Source organism: Typopeltis vanoorti, chromosome 4 (assembly GCF_054136105.1).
Source record: "Typopeltis vanoorti isolate ZY-2024b chromosome 4, IOZ_Tvanoo_1.0, whole genome shotgun sequence".
Classification (NCBI taxonomy): domain Eukaryota; kingdom Metazoa; phylum Arthropoda; class Arachnida; order Uropygi; family Thelyphonidae; genus Typopeltis; species Typopeltis vanoorti.
Genome location: NC_143552.1, coordinates 159,123,542 through 159,141,068, shown reverse-complemented (window position 1 = coordinate 159,141,068; position 17,527 = coordinate 159,123,542). Strand labels below are relative to the sequence as shown.

Below are 17,527 nucleotides of genomic sequence, written 5' to 3'. Positions count from 1 at the left end.
GAAGTATAACATCATCTGCATAAAGCAAAGAGCTGAGATTAACATCTCCAATTTTGATATCAGGTTTAATACCACTTTCCTTGATAATGTAATCCACATAGATAATAAATAACAGAGGGGATAATGTAAATCCTTGTCTCACACCAGATTTAACATTAAACCATCTTCCTGTACTTCCTTCAATTCTAACTGCTGACTTACAACTCAAATAAAGACTAAGTATTGCTTGAAGTAATGCCCCCATTGACACCATATAACTGTACTGTATTGAATAGCTTCTCTCTTGGCATCTTGTCATATGCCTTTTCCAAATCGACAAAACTTAAATATAGATCTTTGTTATATTCCCATGCTTTCTCGACTATTTGTCGTAAAGTGAAGATCTGATCCCGACAGCCTCTATTTGACCTGAATCCAGCTTGATCTTCACCAAGCTTTTCTTCCACAATTCTTCTCAACCGTTTCTCAAGTATACTTGCATAGATCTTGCCAGGAACACTCAGTAGGGAAATACCTCTGTAATTCTCACATTCGGTTTTATTTCCCTGTTTATATATGGGTGCTATGAGAGCTCTACTCCAATTATCAGGAATTCGTCCCTCTGTCCAGGCTTTCTGAACTATGCAGTGCAGCCACTGTAAGACTTTTATACCACCATACTTGAGCATTTCTGGTCGAATATCATCTACTCCTGCTGCCTTTCCACATTTCAAGCCTTTGATGGCTTTTTCTACTTCAAGTATGGATATGTATTCCTGACTGCATGCCTGGTCAGTGTTTTTTATCACTGTGCTATCATCACTGCTTGTTTCATTTAGCAGTTTTTCAAAGTAATTACTCCATACTTGAAGGATATCTTTTTCTCCCGTTTTCATGTCATCTTTATCATCTCTAACTCCTTTTTTAGCACTCTTTCCTCCATTCCTAAGCTTCTTCAACAACCTCCAAAATATCTTACCACCCTCTTGATATTTATTTTCTATGTTCTTGCAAAAGTCCTCCCATGACTTTTGTTTAGCTAGTTTTACACAGTGTTAGGCATTCTTGCATTTGTCCCTGTATTTTCTAAGAGCACAAACTGACTTATTTGCCAGGAATTTTTGATATGCTTTCTTCTTTTCCTTCACTGGGTCTTTAACTTCCTGTGTCCACCATGGAGTTCTGATTTTTCTATCCTTGCAGGCAACTTCACCACATGCCTCTCTGGCTGAATCAATCAGGGTTTTCTTCAAGGCTTGCCACTGAATCTCAAGGTTTGATTCCTGTTCTCAAACTCTTTCATTTTTTCTTCAATAATCTTTGTGTATTTTAGTCTACAGTTCACATCTGAGAGCTGCTCAACTTTTATTCACTTTAAAACTTTCTCACATGTTATTCTTTTCAATATGAAATTCAATTTTATCCTGCTCAAGCCTAAATAGTGATATATATATATATATAACCTTGATGGGACCACAGTGGGTTAGCTTTCCTTTTCCCCTGGCAATTTCTGTATGGAATATCAAGAAACCAAGCACTTAACCACTACACACAAATTAAGTCTGACTATATAATGTAATGACTGCTATTTTATCTAATGGGCTAAGCATTAGATACACTTTATAGCACCTTGCAACAGCCAACATGTAAGAATACATTTCAGTATGGAAAAGAAAGAACTATGTCTTCCCTTCCTACAAATGATTCATTAAATTTCTGTTTATTGGAAACCTACACATAATGGAAAGTACTTATATAAGTAGTTGTATTATCAACTATTCCAACAGTACAGCATCCTCAAAACACTACACTAGATCTAATGTTCTAATGACAAAACACTTGCCACAGAACTAAGTTACTTTTGCACGTTTAATTTGACCAGTAGCTAAAATCCTTACAAATCAAATAAAATACTACCTGTCTTCTATTCACAATGCAGTTGATATTTTCAGTGCTTCTGCCTGTTTTCATTGTCTTTGGCTTGTTATTGCTGACCTTCATACCATATCTATTACAACAGTTATTCAATTTAGTCAGGAAATCTTGCAGATTTGTAGCTGATTTATTTAGAAGTATAACATCATCTGCATAAAGCAAAGAGCTGAGTTTAACATCTCCAATTTTGATATCAGGTTTAATACCACTTTCATATTCATAATGTGATCCATATAGATAATGAATAGCAGAGGAGATAATGTACATCCTTGTCTGACACCAGATTTAACATTAAACCATATTCCTGTACTTCCTTCAATTCTAACTGCTGACTTACAACTCAAATAAGGACTAAGTATTGCTTGATATAATGCCTTACTGACACCATACAACTGTAGCATTTTGAATAACTTCTCTCTTCGTACCTAGTCATATTTCTTTTCCAGATCTACCAAACTTAAATACAGATCTTTGTGATATTTCCATGATTTCTCAACTATTTGTTGTAAAGTGAAATCTGATCCTGACAGCCTCTATTTAGCTTGAATCCAGCTTGTTCTTCACCAAGCTTCTCTTTCACAATCCTTATCAACCGTTTCTCAAGTATGCTTGCATATATTTTACCAGGAACACTCGGTAGAGAAATACCTCTGTAATTCTCACACTCAGTTTTATTTCCCTTTTTATATATGGGTACTATGAGAGCTCTACTCCAATCATCTGGAATTCGTCCCTCTATCCAGGCTTTCTGAAGTATGCAGCGTAGCCACTGTAAGACTTTTATTCCTCCATACTTAAGCATTTCTGGTTGAATATCATCTACTCCTGCTGTCTTCCCACATTTCAGGCTTTTGATGGCTTTTTCTACTTCAAATATGGATATGTATTCCTGATTGCATGGCTGGTCAGTGTTTTTTTTACAACTGTGCTGTCATCATTGCTTGTTTCATTTAGTAATTTTTCGAAGTAATTACTCCATACCTCAAGGATATCTTTTTCTTCAGTTTTTCAAGTCACCTTTATCATCTCTAATTACTTTTGAGCACTCTTTCCTCAGTTTCTGAGCTTCTTCAACAACCTCCAGAATAACTTGCCTCCTTCTTGGTATTTATTTTCTATGTTCTTACCAAAGTCGTCCCATGACTTTTGTTTAGCTAGTTTTACACAGTCTTTAGCTTTCTTACATCATCATCATCAAATTCCTGCGATGTACAGGATATGATAGTACTACATGAAAAATTTACATCATTACTAACTTCCTATCTACAATTTTCCTCAAATCAGCCTGTTACTTGTCAAGACTTCAACATTATCAGATCTTATATTTCTATTGTCTAAGACACTTTGTACAGTATCAATCCACCTCTATCTTGGTCTTCCTCTGTGTTGTTTTCCTGCCAACCTTGCAGAGAACACTTGTTTTGCTAATCTTTCCTTGCCCATTCTGTTTAAGTGACCATACCACCTGAGATTAGCACTGCTAATGCATCCCTGGATGCTGGCAATGTTAAGTTCTTTCCTAATATCCTCATTTTTAATATAATGTTGCCATTGATGCCATCTGTTCATGCCTCTAATCTTTCTCAGGACTCTCATATCTGTGGTCTCTAGTCTTCGGTCAAGTGTTTTACTTCTGACCCAGCTCTCAGATCCATAAATTAAAACTGGTTTGAAACTATCTTGTATACAGCTAATTTAGTGTTCCGACTAATTTCTCTCTTATTCCATATGAATTTATTCAATTGACTTCCCACCATACCAGCTTTGTTGATTCTGTTGTCTATTTCTATATTTAATTTACTATCTTCACTAAAAATCATGCATAAGTAGCTGAAATGTTTTACTTGTTCCACAGTTTCTCCTTTCACAACACAGTTGACATTTTCAATGATTCTGCCTGTTTTCATTGTTTTTGTCTTTTTATTGCTGACCTTCATACCATATCTATTACATTTGCTTTCTTACATTGGTCTCTGTATTCTCTAAGAGCATAATCTGTCTTATTTGCCAGGAACTTTTGATATGCTTTCTTCTTTCTTTCACTGCCTCTTGAACTTCTTGTGTCCGCCATGGAGTCTTGATTTTGCTATCCTTACTGACAACCTCACCACATGCCTTTCTGGCTGAATCAATCAGTGTTTTCTTCAAGGCTTGCCATTGAATCTCCAAGGTTTGGTTCCTGTTCTCAAACTCTTTCATTTTTTCTTCAATAATCTTTATGTATTTTACTTTACAGTTCACATCTGAGAGCTGCTCAACTTTTATTGAAAACTTTCTTACATGTTTTAAAACTTTCTTACATGTTTTTCTTTTCAGTATGAAATTCAATTTTATTCTGATATGGTGATCACTTCCAATTTCAAATCCTCTGTACACCGTACAGGGAGAAAATATCACTATCAACAATAACATAGTTAATGAGACTTTTCTTATTCCTTGCTTTTTCTCTCCAAGTGAATTTGTGCACATTTTTATGTTGGAACATTATGTAATAACCAGTCCATGTCCAAAGTAGAAATCCAACAGGTACTGGCCATTATTTTAGCTTTGCTCTTTTCTCCAAAATTTTCCCAAAATATTTTTGTGTCTGACAATCATTTCCTACTCTGCTATTTAGATCCTCAACAAGGACCAATTTTTCATTGTCAGTTGGTTTCTCTAAAGCTTCAAAAAATTCCTCCACTTCTACCTTAGTAGAGTTTTCTGTGGAACCATAGATTGACCCAGAGATTGACTAATTTGAGAACTAGCCAAAGATTTGCATTCCATTTGTTTTAATTCCTGTAGTATAATCTTGTTTTTTTTATCTTAAAAAGTCTTTCTTCTTTCAGTGTATTTATGTATTAAACTTTTGGCCTCCATTTTTCAGTAAGTTTAGATCACTTTAGCCAGAAAAAAATTATGCACAGGCTATAACACATTTATATATACCATATTTTTTGCCTTATAAGATGCTTTTTTTGTACTTAAAATTTATCTGAAAATTAGGATGCTTCCTATAAGCCGAATGCATATTATATTTTTCTTATTCCAGTGCATCATCACTTTTCGGTAATGCGTGATCAGTTTGAATAGATGGTTGTTAACTGTCATGCATTTAAACTAGTAATCAGTGCATTCTTATATTTAATTTTATTTTATAACCCATCGATTCTATGAAGCACAGACATAGTTATACAATTGTGTTTAAGCATAGTGTGACTGAGTACACAAAAAAAAATTCCAATAGGACAGCAGAGCAGCACTTTGGGCCTCTGCCTACAGAAAAAATGGTATGAACTTGGAAGAAACAAGAGCAGCAATCAATAGAAGCAAATTGTAAAAAAACACAATCCCAGCAGAAAACCGTCAAAATGGCCAGAAATTGAAAATTAATTAAAAACTTGGATAATTGATCAAAGAAGATCGGGTTGCTGCATACTACAAAAATGATTATTCAATGATCAAAATTATTGGCAACCGAAAAAGATATCATCAATTTTACAGGTTTGCCAACATAGTGCTTTAGATTTATGAAGAGATATGATTTATGCATGCCTTGCATGCAAAAACAAAATTATCACAAAAAAATGCCAGACGTATTTGAAAATAAAATTATTGAGTTTTGCAAATTCATCATGCTAAAAAACAAGATAAATTTGAATTCACAGATAGATAATATGGATGAAGTGCCTCTGACTTTTGATGTGCCCTCGAACAAGACTGTTGATTCCAAAGGTAAAAAAATATCGTTATAACTTCTGGTCCTGAAAAAAACCACTATACTATTTTGTTGTGCTGTGCGGATGGAACAAAATTGCCACCTTTTTAAATTTTTAAAAGAAAAGCAATGCCCAAAGAAAATCTTCCCAAAGGAGTTTATATTCATATTCATCCAAAAGGATGGATAGATGAGGAAGGGATGAAGTTATGGATAAAGAAGGTGTGGTCCAGACATCCTGGCAGTTTATGTCAAAAACCTGTTTTGTTAGTATGGGATCAGTTTAGATGCCATAAAATCAAAGCTGTTAAGAATGAACTTTGCAAAATGAACACAAAAATAGCTGTTATCCTAGGAGGGCTCACCTCCATGCTTCAACCTTTAGATGTATCAATAAACAAAAGGATTTATAAGGAAAAAATGAGTCAATTGGATGCAGTCTCCAAATTTTGAAGAAACATCTACAGGTAGGAGAAAGAAGGCCACAATTTTGCAAGTGTGTGAATTGGTAAAGAGTTCATGGAATGAAGTGAAACCCAAAAATCTTTTGAAAAGTGTGGCATTAGTAATTCTCTTGATGGTACAGAGGATGATTTATTATTTCAAGACAGCGATGACTTGTTTTCTGATGAAGAATCAACTTCTGAAAATTTTCAGTGTGAAGATGAAGATTAATTAAAAATTTTAAAAGAAGATTACTGAAATTTATAAAAATTATTTTGTTTATATAATATATATATTATGTGCTAGATTTTTTAATGATTTTATGATTTTTTTTAATTTAATAAATGGTAATACAAGTATTAAAATTTGAAATAAAAAAATTAATATTTACATGAAAAATTTGATGTATAATTTGTGTCTTATACTGTGAAGATTTTTTTTTCCCCAAATATTCGACATGAAAAATGTGATGCATCCAATACAATGGTGCATGTTATAAGGTAAAAAATATGAGAAATGTAATACATTACCCTAAAAATGACAAATTAACTTATATTAAGTTGCACTAATTATTACAAGTTAAAATATTTATAATAATATGTGCAACTTAATTTAAACTTCCATTATCTGTATAATAGCATTACTTTATCATGAAATCATGCTGTTGGATCACCTTCAGCATACATACATACAAAAAGTTCCCATTATTTTATTATACTTCATTCTCTTCTTTTCCAGATGGAGAAGAAAAGGAATTACAATTAGCTTATAGTCTTTTACTTCCAGCAGCAGAAGAATATAGAGCAAAAAGAGAAAAAACTGAAGCAGCAAGTAATATTCCAACATTACACTTCTTTTATGGTGGAGATGTAAGAAATTTTAAATTTGCTTCTAAATAAAGTAGTGTTTTTATTCAAATTAACAACTATATTATTGCTTCCTCATTTTAATGAAATATAAACAATTAACAGTATTCAGTTATTGGTAAAATACCACATATAATAATTGTTATTCTTACCTCTAATATCTTACATATAAAAGATTTAAAAGCAATGAAACTTTAAGCAGAAATGGTATTATTGTAATCTAGTAGGTAATATTATATTGTGAATGGATTAAAACTAATGGGCTGAAATTAAAACTAAATTAAAATATAACAGATAAATTTTTTGGAAGTTTATTTTGCACTTGGTTAGACTATAATAAGTTTAGTTTAATCTTTTATCCAAGTGTAGGCAAACAAAGTTTGCGCCTGAAAATATCTTCAGGACTGAGGCAAGGTGGTACACCTGTTGGCAACCCATAGCAATGGTGGACCAAGCTCTCATCACTCCTTATCTTAGTATCTCCCATACTGCAAAGCACATCTCTTTGCTGACATGTATAATGCTATGCATTAAGGGAAGGGCCACTACCCAGACCGGTTTCGACCTTTATTGAGGTCTCGTCAGTGGGAGGCAGACCCAGAAGTGGTGATACTAAGGCAGAAGCAATAGAGAGGTCATATTTACCTATACGAGTTGCCAAAGGGCATACTACCATATTATTAAATTACTCTGGATTTAGAGAAAGATGTTGGAAGTTTATTTTGCACTTGGTTAGACTATAATAAGTTTAGTTTAATCCTTTATCCAAGTATAGGCAAACAAAGTTTGCACCTGAAAATATCTTCAGGACTGTAAATATGAAATTGCTTCTACCTTAGTATCACCACTTCTGGGTCTACCTCCCACTGACAAGACCTCAATAAGGTTGAAACCGGTCTGAGTAGTGGCCCTTCCCTTAATGCATAGCATTATACATGTCCGCAAGGAGATGTGCTTTGCATTATGGGAGATACTAAGACAAGGAGTGATGAGAGTTGGTCCACCTTTGCTATGAGTTGCCAACAGATGTGCCACCTTGCCTCACTCCTGAAGATATTTTCAGGCGCAAACTTTGTTTGTCTACACTTGGATAAATGATTAAACTAAACTTATTATAACAGATAAATTTATTTAGTACAATTGAGAATAACAATTTCCAAACTTTTGGAATAGTGAGACAGTCATTTCGATTAAGAGTAGGTCTATGAAGTAAGGCTTCAGCACGTTCTTTATATAAACATTCGTGTTTATATATAGATCTACGTAGTAGCTTAGCATTTTGCATTGGATCCTGTGGTTAGCATTTTGAATACCATGTCGTGCAAGGCTAGATTTGTAAGGTTTGATTAGACGGATGTGGTCTTGATGTTCAGAGATACATTTATTTATAGATCTTCCTGTTTGTCCATAGTAAGACAAGTTAAACGAACATGGTACTTCGTATATACCAGGTAGCATCATTAGTATGAGTTTGTCTTTTGGAGACGGTAGCAAGCTGTGAATTTGGTTGATGGGTTTATAGGTAGCAGTGAGTTGATATTTTTTCATAATTTTTGCCATGTATTCAGAAATGCCTTTATTATATGGTATAGGAATTCTCCAAGCTTCTTCTTGTCTGAGTCGATTTATAGGAGCGTGGTTGATTATTTTTTGGGCTACTATTGGATTATAACAATTTAGTAAGGCTGTTTCTTTGACAATTTCTAATTCCTGTTTTAGAGATTTTTTTTTTATTATTATTATTATTATTATTACGGGTATCTCCATGGAGTTAGTAGACTCATCGCGGGAGACCCAAACTAGCAAAACAATATCTGTCATATCTCTTCTTGAATTCATTTACAGACGAAGAGCTCACAACTAAGTCAGGCAATGAATTCCACTCATTCACCACCCTCCAGGCAAAAAACCTTGTTCTGACACCTTTGTTAACCACACTCTTCTTTAATTTCCAGAGATGACCTCTTGTTCTTCCATCACTATCACACAGCTGAAACATTTCCCCTGCATCAATCATATAAAAACCTTTTAGTAATTTGAATGTTTCTATCATATCCCCTCTTCTTCGCCTATCAACCAATCTCTGCAATCAACAAGCTCTCAATCTATCAACGTAGGGAGCATTTTTTATATCACTCACCAACTTGGTCACTCTTCTCTGAACCCTCTTCACAGCCTCCTCATCTCCAAGGAATCCAGGTGACCAGACCTGAGCACAGTAATCCAAATGTGGAAGTATCAATGCTTTATAAAGGGGAATAATAACCTCTTTATCTCTGGATGTCAGTGTGTTCCTCAACAACCAAGTAATCCTATGTGCAATCTTAGACACCTTGGCAATGTGTCCTCTGAACTTCATCTCCCTATCTACCATTACCCCTAAGTCCCTAGCCTCATCAATCTCTTGGAGTACCTTTCCATCGATGTAGTACACAGCTGGTAATCTTTTAATCCCAAAATGCATGACTTTACACTTTTCCACATTGAACTGACATCCATTTTCTTTTGCCCATTTTACCAGCTTATTTAAATCCTCCTGCAAACTTTCAACATCAGCTTGATTTTTTATTGCACTACACAACTTTGCATTATCAGCAAACAACTGAATATCTCCCTTTAAGCCATTTCCTATATCATTTATATACAAATTAAACAACATTGGCCCAAGCACAGAGCCCTGAGGCACATCACTGGTCACCTGCCTCATTCTGGATTCGGCTCCTCCATACACCACCTTATGGTATCTCTCCCTGAGCCATTCTCCTATCCATATCACCAATTTAATATCCATTCCCATCTGCTCCAATTTGCGTAACAGTGTTCTATGGGGTATCCTGTCAAAAGCCTTAGCAAAATCCAGAAGTACCACTGTGTAGCCAGTTCCTTTGTCCAACTCAGATGTTATTCTATTATGAATAGTTAATATATTGCTAAGGCAGGATCTACCTTTAACAAAACCATGTTGGCCTCTATAGAGTATCATATCCTGATCCACCCATTCTTGAATTTTGTCTTTAACCAACTACTCCAATACTTTTACCACTACTCCTGAGATGGTGATTGGTCTGTAATTTAATATCGCAGTTTTAGAGCCACCCTTATACAAAGGAACCACTTTGCCTAACTTCCACTCCCTAGGGACCATACCAGAGTTCAAACTTAAATTAAATATCCAAGTAAGAGGGGTTGACAATTCATTTGCACATTCACGCAACACCCGAGCTGATATTCCATCTAAGCCTACCTCAGTGTTTGCATTTAAGTTTTGCAATATATTTAATACCTCCGATTCTTTAGCTTCAATTCTCACATTAGGTATTGCTACAGGTATAGAGATATCCTCACTTGAGTGATAGACTTTTGAAAAGTGATCACTCAGTAACTCGACTATTACATCTGATTTTGTCACCTCAATACCATCAGCACCCACTAAGGTTATCCTTCCGAAGTCATTCTTCCTCTTACTTGCCACATAGCGGAAGAACTCTTTGGGATTACTCTTGATCTCTTTGGCTAAGGTCTTCTCATAATCTGATTTAGCTTTTCTTACTATGCTGGTAACCTTCCTAGCTTGAGCCTTGTACTGCTCATGGGTGTCCTGATCACCTTTCTCCTTGTAAATTCTCCATAACATTTTCTTTTTTTGCAGTTCAAGCTTGATACTACTGCTCATCCATCTAATGCCTGCCTTGTTTGACCTCCTGACCATGGGGACACAATCTGATATTGCTTTCCTCAGATACCCGCTGATTTTATCCCAAGCACTGCTAACATCTTTCCCTTGCAATATGTTCTGCCATGGGATGGCTGCAAGCTCACTCCGAAGCTTGTTATAATTGCCTAACCTGTAGTTCCGTACATACCCCTTCTTAATAGAAAAATCCACAGATTTTGCAACCTCCCAAGTCAATACCACATGATCGCTTTCACCAACTGGAGGTAACGAGGACACCTTACTTATGCATATAACCTCTGAACCAATAACCAGGTCCAACACTCTCACACCATGTGTCCCTTCAGTTACGTGCTGTTTCAAGTAATTATCTCGTAGAAGATGTATGAACTCCATTTCCTTTTTGCTACGTGATATTTCCTCCTTCCAATTGATATCACCATAATTAAAATCTCCCATAATAATCACTAAGCCTTCACTCATTGCACTAAGTTGCTGATGCATGAATTCAATATCTCCCCCCGTACTCCCTGGCCTATAGCAGCATCCAACTGTATATTTGGTTGCGTTGGTCACTATTTCGCGCCAGACTGCCTCAAATGAACTCTCATTCACATGTCTATCATCATGATATACTACTTTCTTTGGCTGCAACACATCAGCTATCATCAACAGTACTCCTCCTCCTGTTCTATCTTCTCTATCCTCCCTGAAAATACTGTACCCATCACATTCAATTCCAGTGACCACATCTTCTGCTGACAGCCAAGTTTCACTGCCTACAACTTTTGGTGAGATTTCACTGACTAATGCCAAAAATTCTTCTCTCTTATTTCGAATGCTTCTAGCATTGGTATACAAAAATTGCAGATTCCCCTCTAGATCTTGTACTGGCTTTAGAACTGATATATAAGTCACTAACTACCGTAGCCCTATGCCGATTTTTATCCCCTCTCTTCTGCAATTTATTCTGCCTATAAGGATCAATAAATACACAATCAGTGCTAAAGTTTCTCTCTCTTACACTCAACCTTTTCAATATTAGTTTCCCTGCCCAATAATTTCAACCTGTTCAGAAAACAATAACTTCTTCAATCGCTTATGTCCTTCCATGTTAAGATGCAGTCCATCTCTAGCATACAACTGCCTTTTTCCTTCAAACACACTCCAAACATCAACAAACTCCAGACCTCTTTTTTTGCACATTCTTGCAATCATATCATTCATTATCATTTCTCGTCTACTTAACTCGTAATTGTCAAAACGAGGCAGCACACACACTATCCTCCCATTGACACTTTTCCTCTTCACAATATCTAATAATGTTCTTAAATCTTTTCCTACCCGATTTATACTACCTCTCAGGTCATTCGTACCCACCATAACTATCATCTTGTCTGCTTCATGCCCTCTCTTTATTGCTAAAGCCACTCTTTCTATTGTCCCATCAGCCAAGCACTCCTCATGCATACCACTCTCCATACCCTTAATCATAGAATCACCATATATTTTACCACTCTTAACTTCATTCAAGTCCACACTCATGGACTCATTCTCTACACTATTCAGCATGACTCTCCCAGCTTCATTACTCAACTCTCTATTACTTACCCCCCCACTCTCACTACATCTCATTTTTTCTAGGCCACTTGTGGTTTTATTTTGTTGACTCCCAATCACTCCCATACTATTTATTACTGAATCATTCACCAAAGACTCACCCATATGTAATCCTGTTCTAGTTACTTCAGCTAAAGTAATCTCTATAGTCCTAATTTCTCTGTTTAACACATTAAATCAGCTTTAACTTCCAGTATCTCCTTACCGATCACTTCCACTTCCTCATGAAGAAGATGAAGGTCATTTTTTCATTTTCATAAACTCCCGCCGAAGTTCTTCCGCTACGGTCCCGATGTCAACTTCCATTCATAAACGCTCCAGCCTATCCCGACACTTCTCACATACGTCGACATTTTCGTTCTTCTCATTTTGCCAGACCAACCACAGATCCTTCACATTTTTCGGCGCATACATGTAGCAGTTTCCGCAACGCATCCATTGTGAAAAATCTAACACTGAGCCAGCCTTTCGTGTAGTAGTAGAAGTCCTGCGCGCCGCTGACGTACGTTTCTTGTTGGATGCCATCTTCTGAAGAACAAATCTCGTGTGCTCTGGATACTAACAATTTTATGATGCCATATTTTTTAGTTGGATGGTGAGCTGATGTATTGTGGATATAACGAGCTGAAAAAGTTTTTCAGTTTGTTTTCGGTAGACAGGAGTGGAAATAGATTCATCTTGCTTACATTGGATGTGTACAGTAAGAAAGGAAATACCATTTTATTATTCTTTTTCTAGTGTGAACTTGATACGAGGATGTAGGCTGTTGATTTTTTTGTAGAAATGCTTACAGTTCTGATTCTGTGTGGCTCCAAATTGCAAAAACGTCCTCAATGTACCATAGCCTCATTATTTATTTTGGATCAAGAGTGAAAATTTGCTGAAGCTTTACTTCATAGACTTAATCTTAATCGAAATGACTGTCTCACTATTCCAGAAGTTTAGGAAATTGTTATCCCCAATTGTATTAAATAAATTTATCTGTTATATTTTAATTTAAGTTAATTTTAATTTCAGTCCATTAGTTTTTCAATCCATTAACACACAACTGTATGTGTAGAGGGATTCCAAAAGCATTTGCACTACTGTTGTTTTAGTTCATTTCCACTGTTCGATAATTGTATTGATGAAATCTTATGATACATAAGACAAAGTATTTACATAATAAAAAGTTATTTACTGTGGCATACATATTATTCTATAGCTGTAGTCTGGCATGTCTTATTTAAATTAAGTTTATGTAATTGCATCACAATTTTCTTTGTAAAGGTCTTTCCAGAGAAAAATGACTTGGGTTCTTATGTTCTTCAAAGTAAATTCTTACTCAATGAATTCCAGCCAAATGCTGCACCACCCATTCATAGTCACAAATGATACTGTATAATATTACTAATATAAACAATTCTGCAGTACATGGATATTCTATTTATCAGCAGTGATAATGTACTACAGACTCAACTTGTCAAGGCTGCAGTTACTAATAATACCAATAATTGCAGTCTTATGAAAGACTGTGAGGAAATTTTCTGAAACTGGAAAAATAAAATATAGTATGAGGTAATACCATATTGTTGAAGGTTAATATCATTAAAAATTTAGTTTAGTTAATAGATGACAAAAGATATATAAAAACAAAAGCTAATTAAATTATATTAGCCTTGAAGTTTAAGCAGCCATAAAATCATGTAACTTAATAGCACATTTTTTTTTGTGGAAATTATTCAATTGGTTTCAGGCATTAAATGTTTTTTTGGAAAATGGATATAAAATTTTACAACTTCAGTCCCTTTTGAATTTGTAAAAGTGGATATCTTGTTTGTTTGTTTGTTTCATTGAAGCATTAAATATTTTTAATTCAGTAAGACATTGTATTAGGACTTATTCATGTATATTTGACTGGCAACTTTCAGTTTTAATATATTTTTGACATTTCTAGGCAGACATTTGTGATTCAGTTCGAGAATTCTCCCAGCTTGAAGATCAAGTTCCGTTATTAGCAATTGTTGATATTCCTGAAGGTAAAAAATATGTTCTTGAAGATGATGGAGAAATCACTGCAAGTACAGTTCTCTCATTTGTTAGAGACTTCTTGGACAACAAGCTAGTGCCATTTCCTATTAGGACTTGATGCTCAATAGTTAAAATTTCATGAACCTGTGTTAGTGTTTGTTTTTTCTACTTAGTTTCACTTCATGTGTAGTGGAGTGTTTTGCTGTTTATGTAGTCAGATAGTTTTTTTATATGCTGTATATATTTAATGTTCTGTTATTTAATATATATAATTTTCCTGTTTTATTTTAATAAGATTTTTAAAATAGTGATGTTTTTTTGTAATTGTTCATGTGTTTAGACAATCAGTATGGAAGAATCTATAATTTCTTTATATCACAGAGTTAGAAAAAAAGCGCGAAAGAGATAACTTAGTTTTGGATAATGGAGTGCTTTGAGTTCAGTCATTGCAGGAGTAAATAGTTATAGAAAAAATTGCCAATCAGCTTTCTTCTTTATAAGATATAATTTTTCCAATGAGATGATTATAGTTTTTATTCATTGCTTATTGAATGAATTTTTTTATCTGTTGAAAATAATTCTAATATAGGTTTTATCTAGTTCTGAAATATATCTTTTCAGATAGAATTTTGTAGGGATCCCAGTGAAGTTATCTTTATTTACTTTTAATGGGAAAGTTATATGGAAGTGTAGTACGCACATAAACCATACTAAATCATGTTCTTAAACTCGGTCCAAAACTTGTTTTCATATTGTATGTGGTTAAGGAATAATCTACAAAAGTCTTGAATCATTGATATATATATATATATATATATATATATATATATATATATATATATAGCATAAATAAGTAAAATAAGCTATACCTTAAAAATACATTGCTTTTAAGTTGTGAAATAAAGTATATTATGTTATATGTATAGAAATAGACTGTTTCTAATTTGTTACAGAATTGACTACTATATATAAATTAGATTTGTTTTGAAATGTGATGTATATCATGATAAAATTCTATATGCTAAACGATCTGATCCTACTTTCAATTTCAGTTCATTTTTCTACCATTAATTAGAAATGATGATGTAATAATTAAATCCTAACTGAATTACAATAATTGGTGACCCATTCCAAACCACAGTATATGCATACTATAACGAACTACTGAAAAATCTCAGTTTAATTCCTATAGAACCAATGCTGTTTTAAGTACACTATTAAAAACAGTAAAAGCTCAAACCCTTCACAATAGCAAACTGAATTTCCTAGCAAATAATGTCATGATCAGTAGATAAATGAAATTGTGGGGAACAGAACATAGTAAATTGCTGAATAAGAATGAAATGTGGAAAACAAAACAAAGGAAATGGCAAGAAATCTGACAACAGAACAAATGATTGGTGAGAGCTATACATGAAATACACAAAATGATGACATGAAAAAGTACAAATACAAATAGTAACCTGAGACATAAGAAATATGAAGAGTATGAAATTATAAAAATGAAAATACAGAATTAATATTTAAATTTCAAAATTGTTTAGCTTAAATGAAACATTATCTTATGTCACTTATATGAACTCTTCATAATTAAATAAAGATGTGCAGAGTGTGCTTTAAAAATCAAAAAGTTAAGTAAAAACTCAAATTTTAAATGGAAAATTAGAATTTTTTTATCTTACTTATAGATAGTCTTCAAAACACAAAATGAGCTATTACCAAAAAAAAATTTTTAAACTTCTACTTAAACTTGAATTAAAGAAATACTGTAAATATACAGTATTTCTTTACTTCTTTATTCTTTTAAGTTACAGTTCTAAGAGAATTTATGCCCACTGCACATCATATAGGCCTCCAGTTAGGAAGGTGACATTCATACCAGCTATGCCAGTCACTTTTTCCCCTTCCCTCAGACTGACTAATGAAGACAAATGTTCATCACTTGTGTCCCCTCCACTTTATAACTGGAGATGATGAATTATCATGTTGACTGACTTCTGAAGTTTTTAGGTTATTTTTGATTTTAATGATTTCAATAGTACAGACTGAGCATTAAATTTATGAAGATTTGAGATAAGTAACATTAATTTTAGTTATTATAACATTTCAAAATATAAATGTTAAGTTTGGATTTTCACTTTTATAATTTCATACTTTGTTTCATGTTGTCATTTTGGGTTTTACCAATCCTTTGTGATGTATTGTCAACATGTAATATTTTGAGAATAAAAAGGAGCCTAAGTTTTGGTACTGAAAATGTGACATCATCATCAAATTCCTGACATATACCCTGAAGGGGTGTACAGGATATTATGATAGTACTACATGAACTTACATCATTACTTACTTCCTATCAACAATTTTCCTCCAAATCATCTGTTATTTATCAAGATTCCAACATTATCAGATCTTATATTTCTGTCTTCTAAGGCACTTTTTACTATCAATCCATCTATATCGTGGTCTTACCTCTGGGTAAGACCAAGATATAAATTGTTTTTCTAATCTTTCCTCTTCCATTCTGTTTAAGTGAGCATACCACCTGAGATTAGCTCTGCTAACGCATTCCTCGATGCTAACAACATCAAGTTGCTTCCTAATATCCTCATTTTTATGGATACTACAAATAAAATGATGGAGAAGGTGACATTTGTAATATATTAATGTCAAGAAATGTTGGAAGTTAATTATTCCAAGAAGATAAATCTCATCTTGTGTCAAAAATAAGGCTGAAATGGAAGAAAACACTTCTTTTTTTTTAACTGTTGTTATTATTATTATTATTATTATTATTATTCGTGACACCTCCAAGGAGTCCGAAGCCTCATTGCGGGAGGATACCCACCGTACAACTCTCCGTCTCCACCACTACCGAACCTCTACTACCAATCAACTACATCAGTGCCATCTACTCCCCACAACCACCACAAGCATTTTTTTGTCCTAAAATTGCATATGTTCCGAAGGGCCGATTTGTCTGTATGCAGGATGAAAACCCCGAGTTTCCGGGAGAAAAACCCTGCTACATCTGTATGAGATCGGCTAACTCACCTTCAGTTGAAAAAGTCCGTATAAAGATTCTTCCCATAATTATTGTTATTATTGCACAGACATCTCCATAGAGTACAAAGATTCATTTCAGGAAGTCCACACAATGCATCATACCTCTCCTAGAATACATTTACCAACAAAGCACTTACAGAGGTCTCTGGCAACCCATTCCACTCATTTGTTACTCTTACTTAATTTTCAGAAATGACTCCTTGTTCTTCTCCCTCTATCCAAGTGTTAAAAAGCTTC

At 34.2% G+C, this 17,527-nt stretch overlaps 1 protein-coding gene across 3 annotated transcripts in view; it reads left to right on the top strand.

Annotated features, from left to right (window-relative positions):
• Nucleotides 1–14,971, top strand: part of LOC150107795 (nucleoredoxin-like) — a 199,122-nt gene extending 184,151 nt beyond the window's left edge. The window contains exons 6-7 of one of the 3 annotated variants that reach the window (XM_090391551.1): nt 6,848–6,927; nt 14,154–14,971. In XM_090391551.1, the coding sequence (XP_090247677.1) occupies nt 6,848–6,927; nt 14,154–14,345 (272 nt within the window). In that variant the 3' untranslated portion in view covers nt 14,346–14,971. Of the gene's footprint in view, nt 1–6,796; nt 6,928–14,153 lie in introns of all 3 variants that reach the window. The other 2 variants (XM_090391550.1, XM_090391549.1) reach the window with 2 other exon arrangements.
• Nucleotides 14,972–17,527: the final 2,556 nt, after the last annotated feature.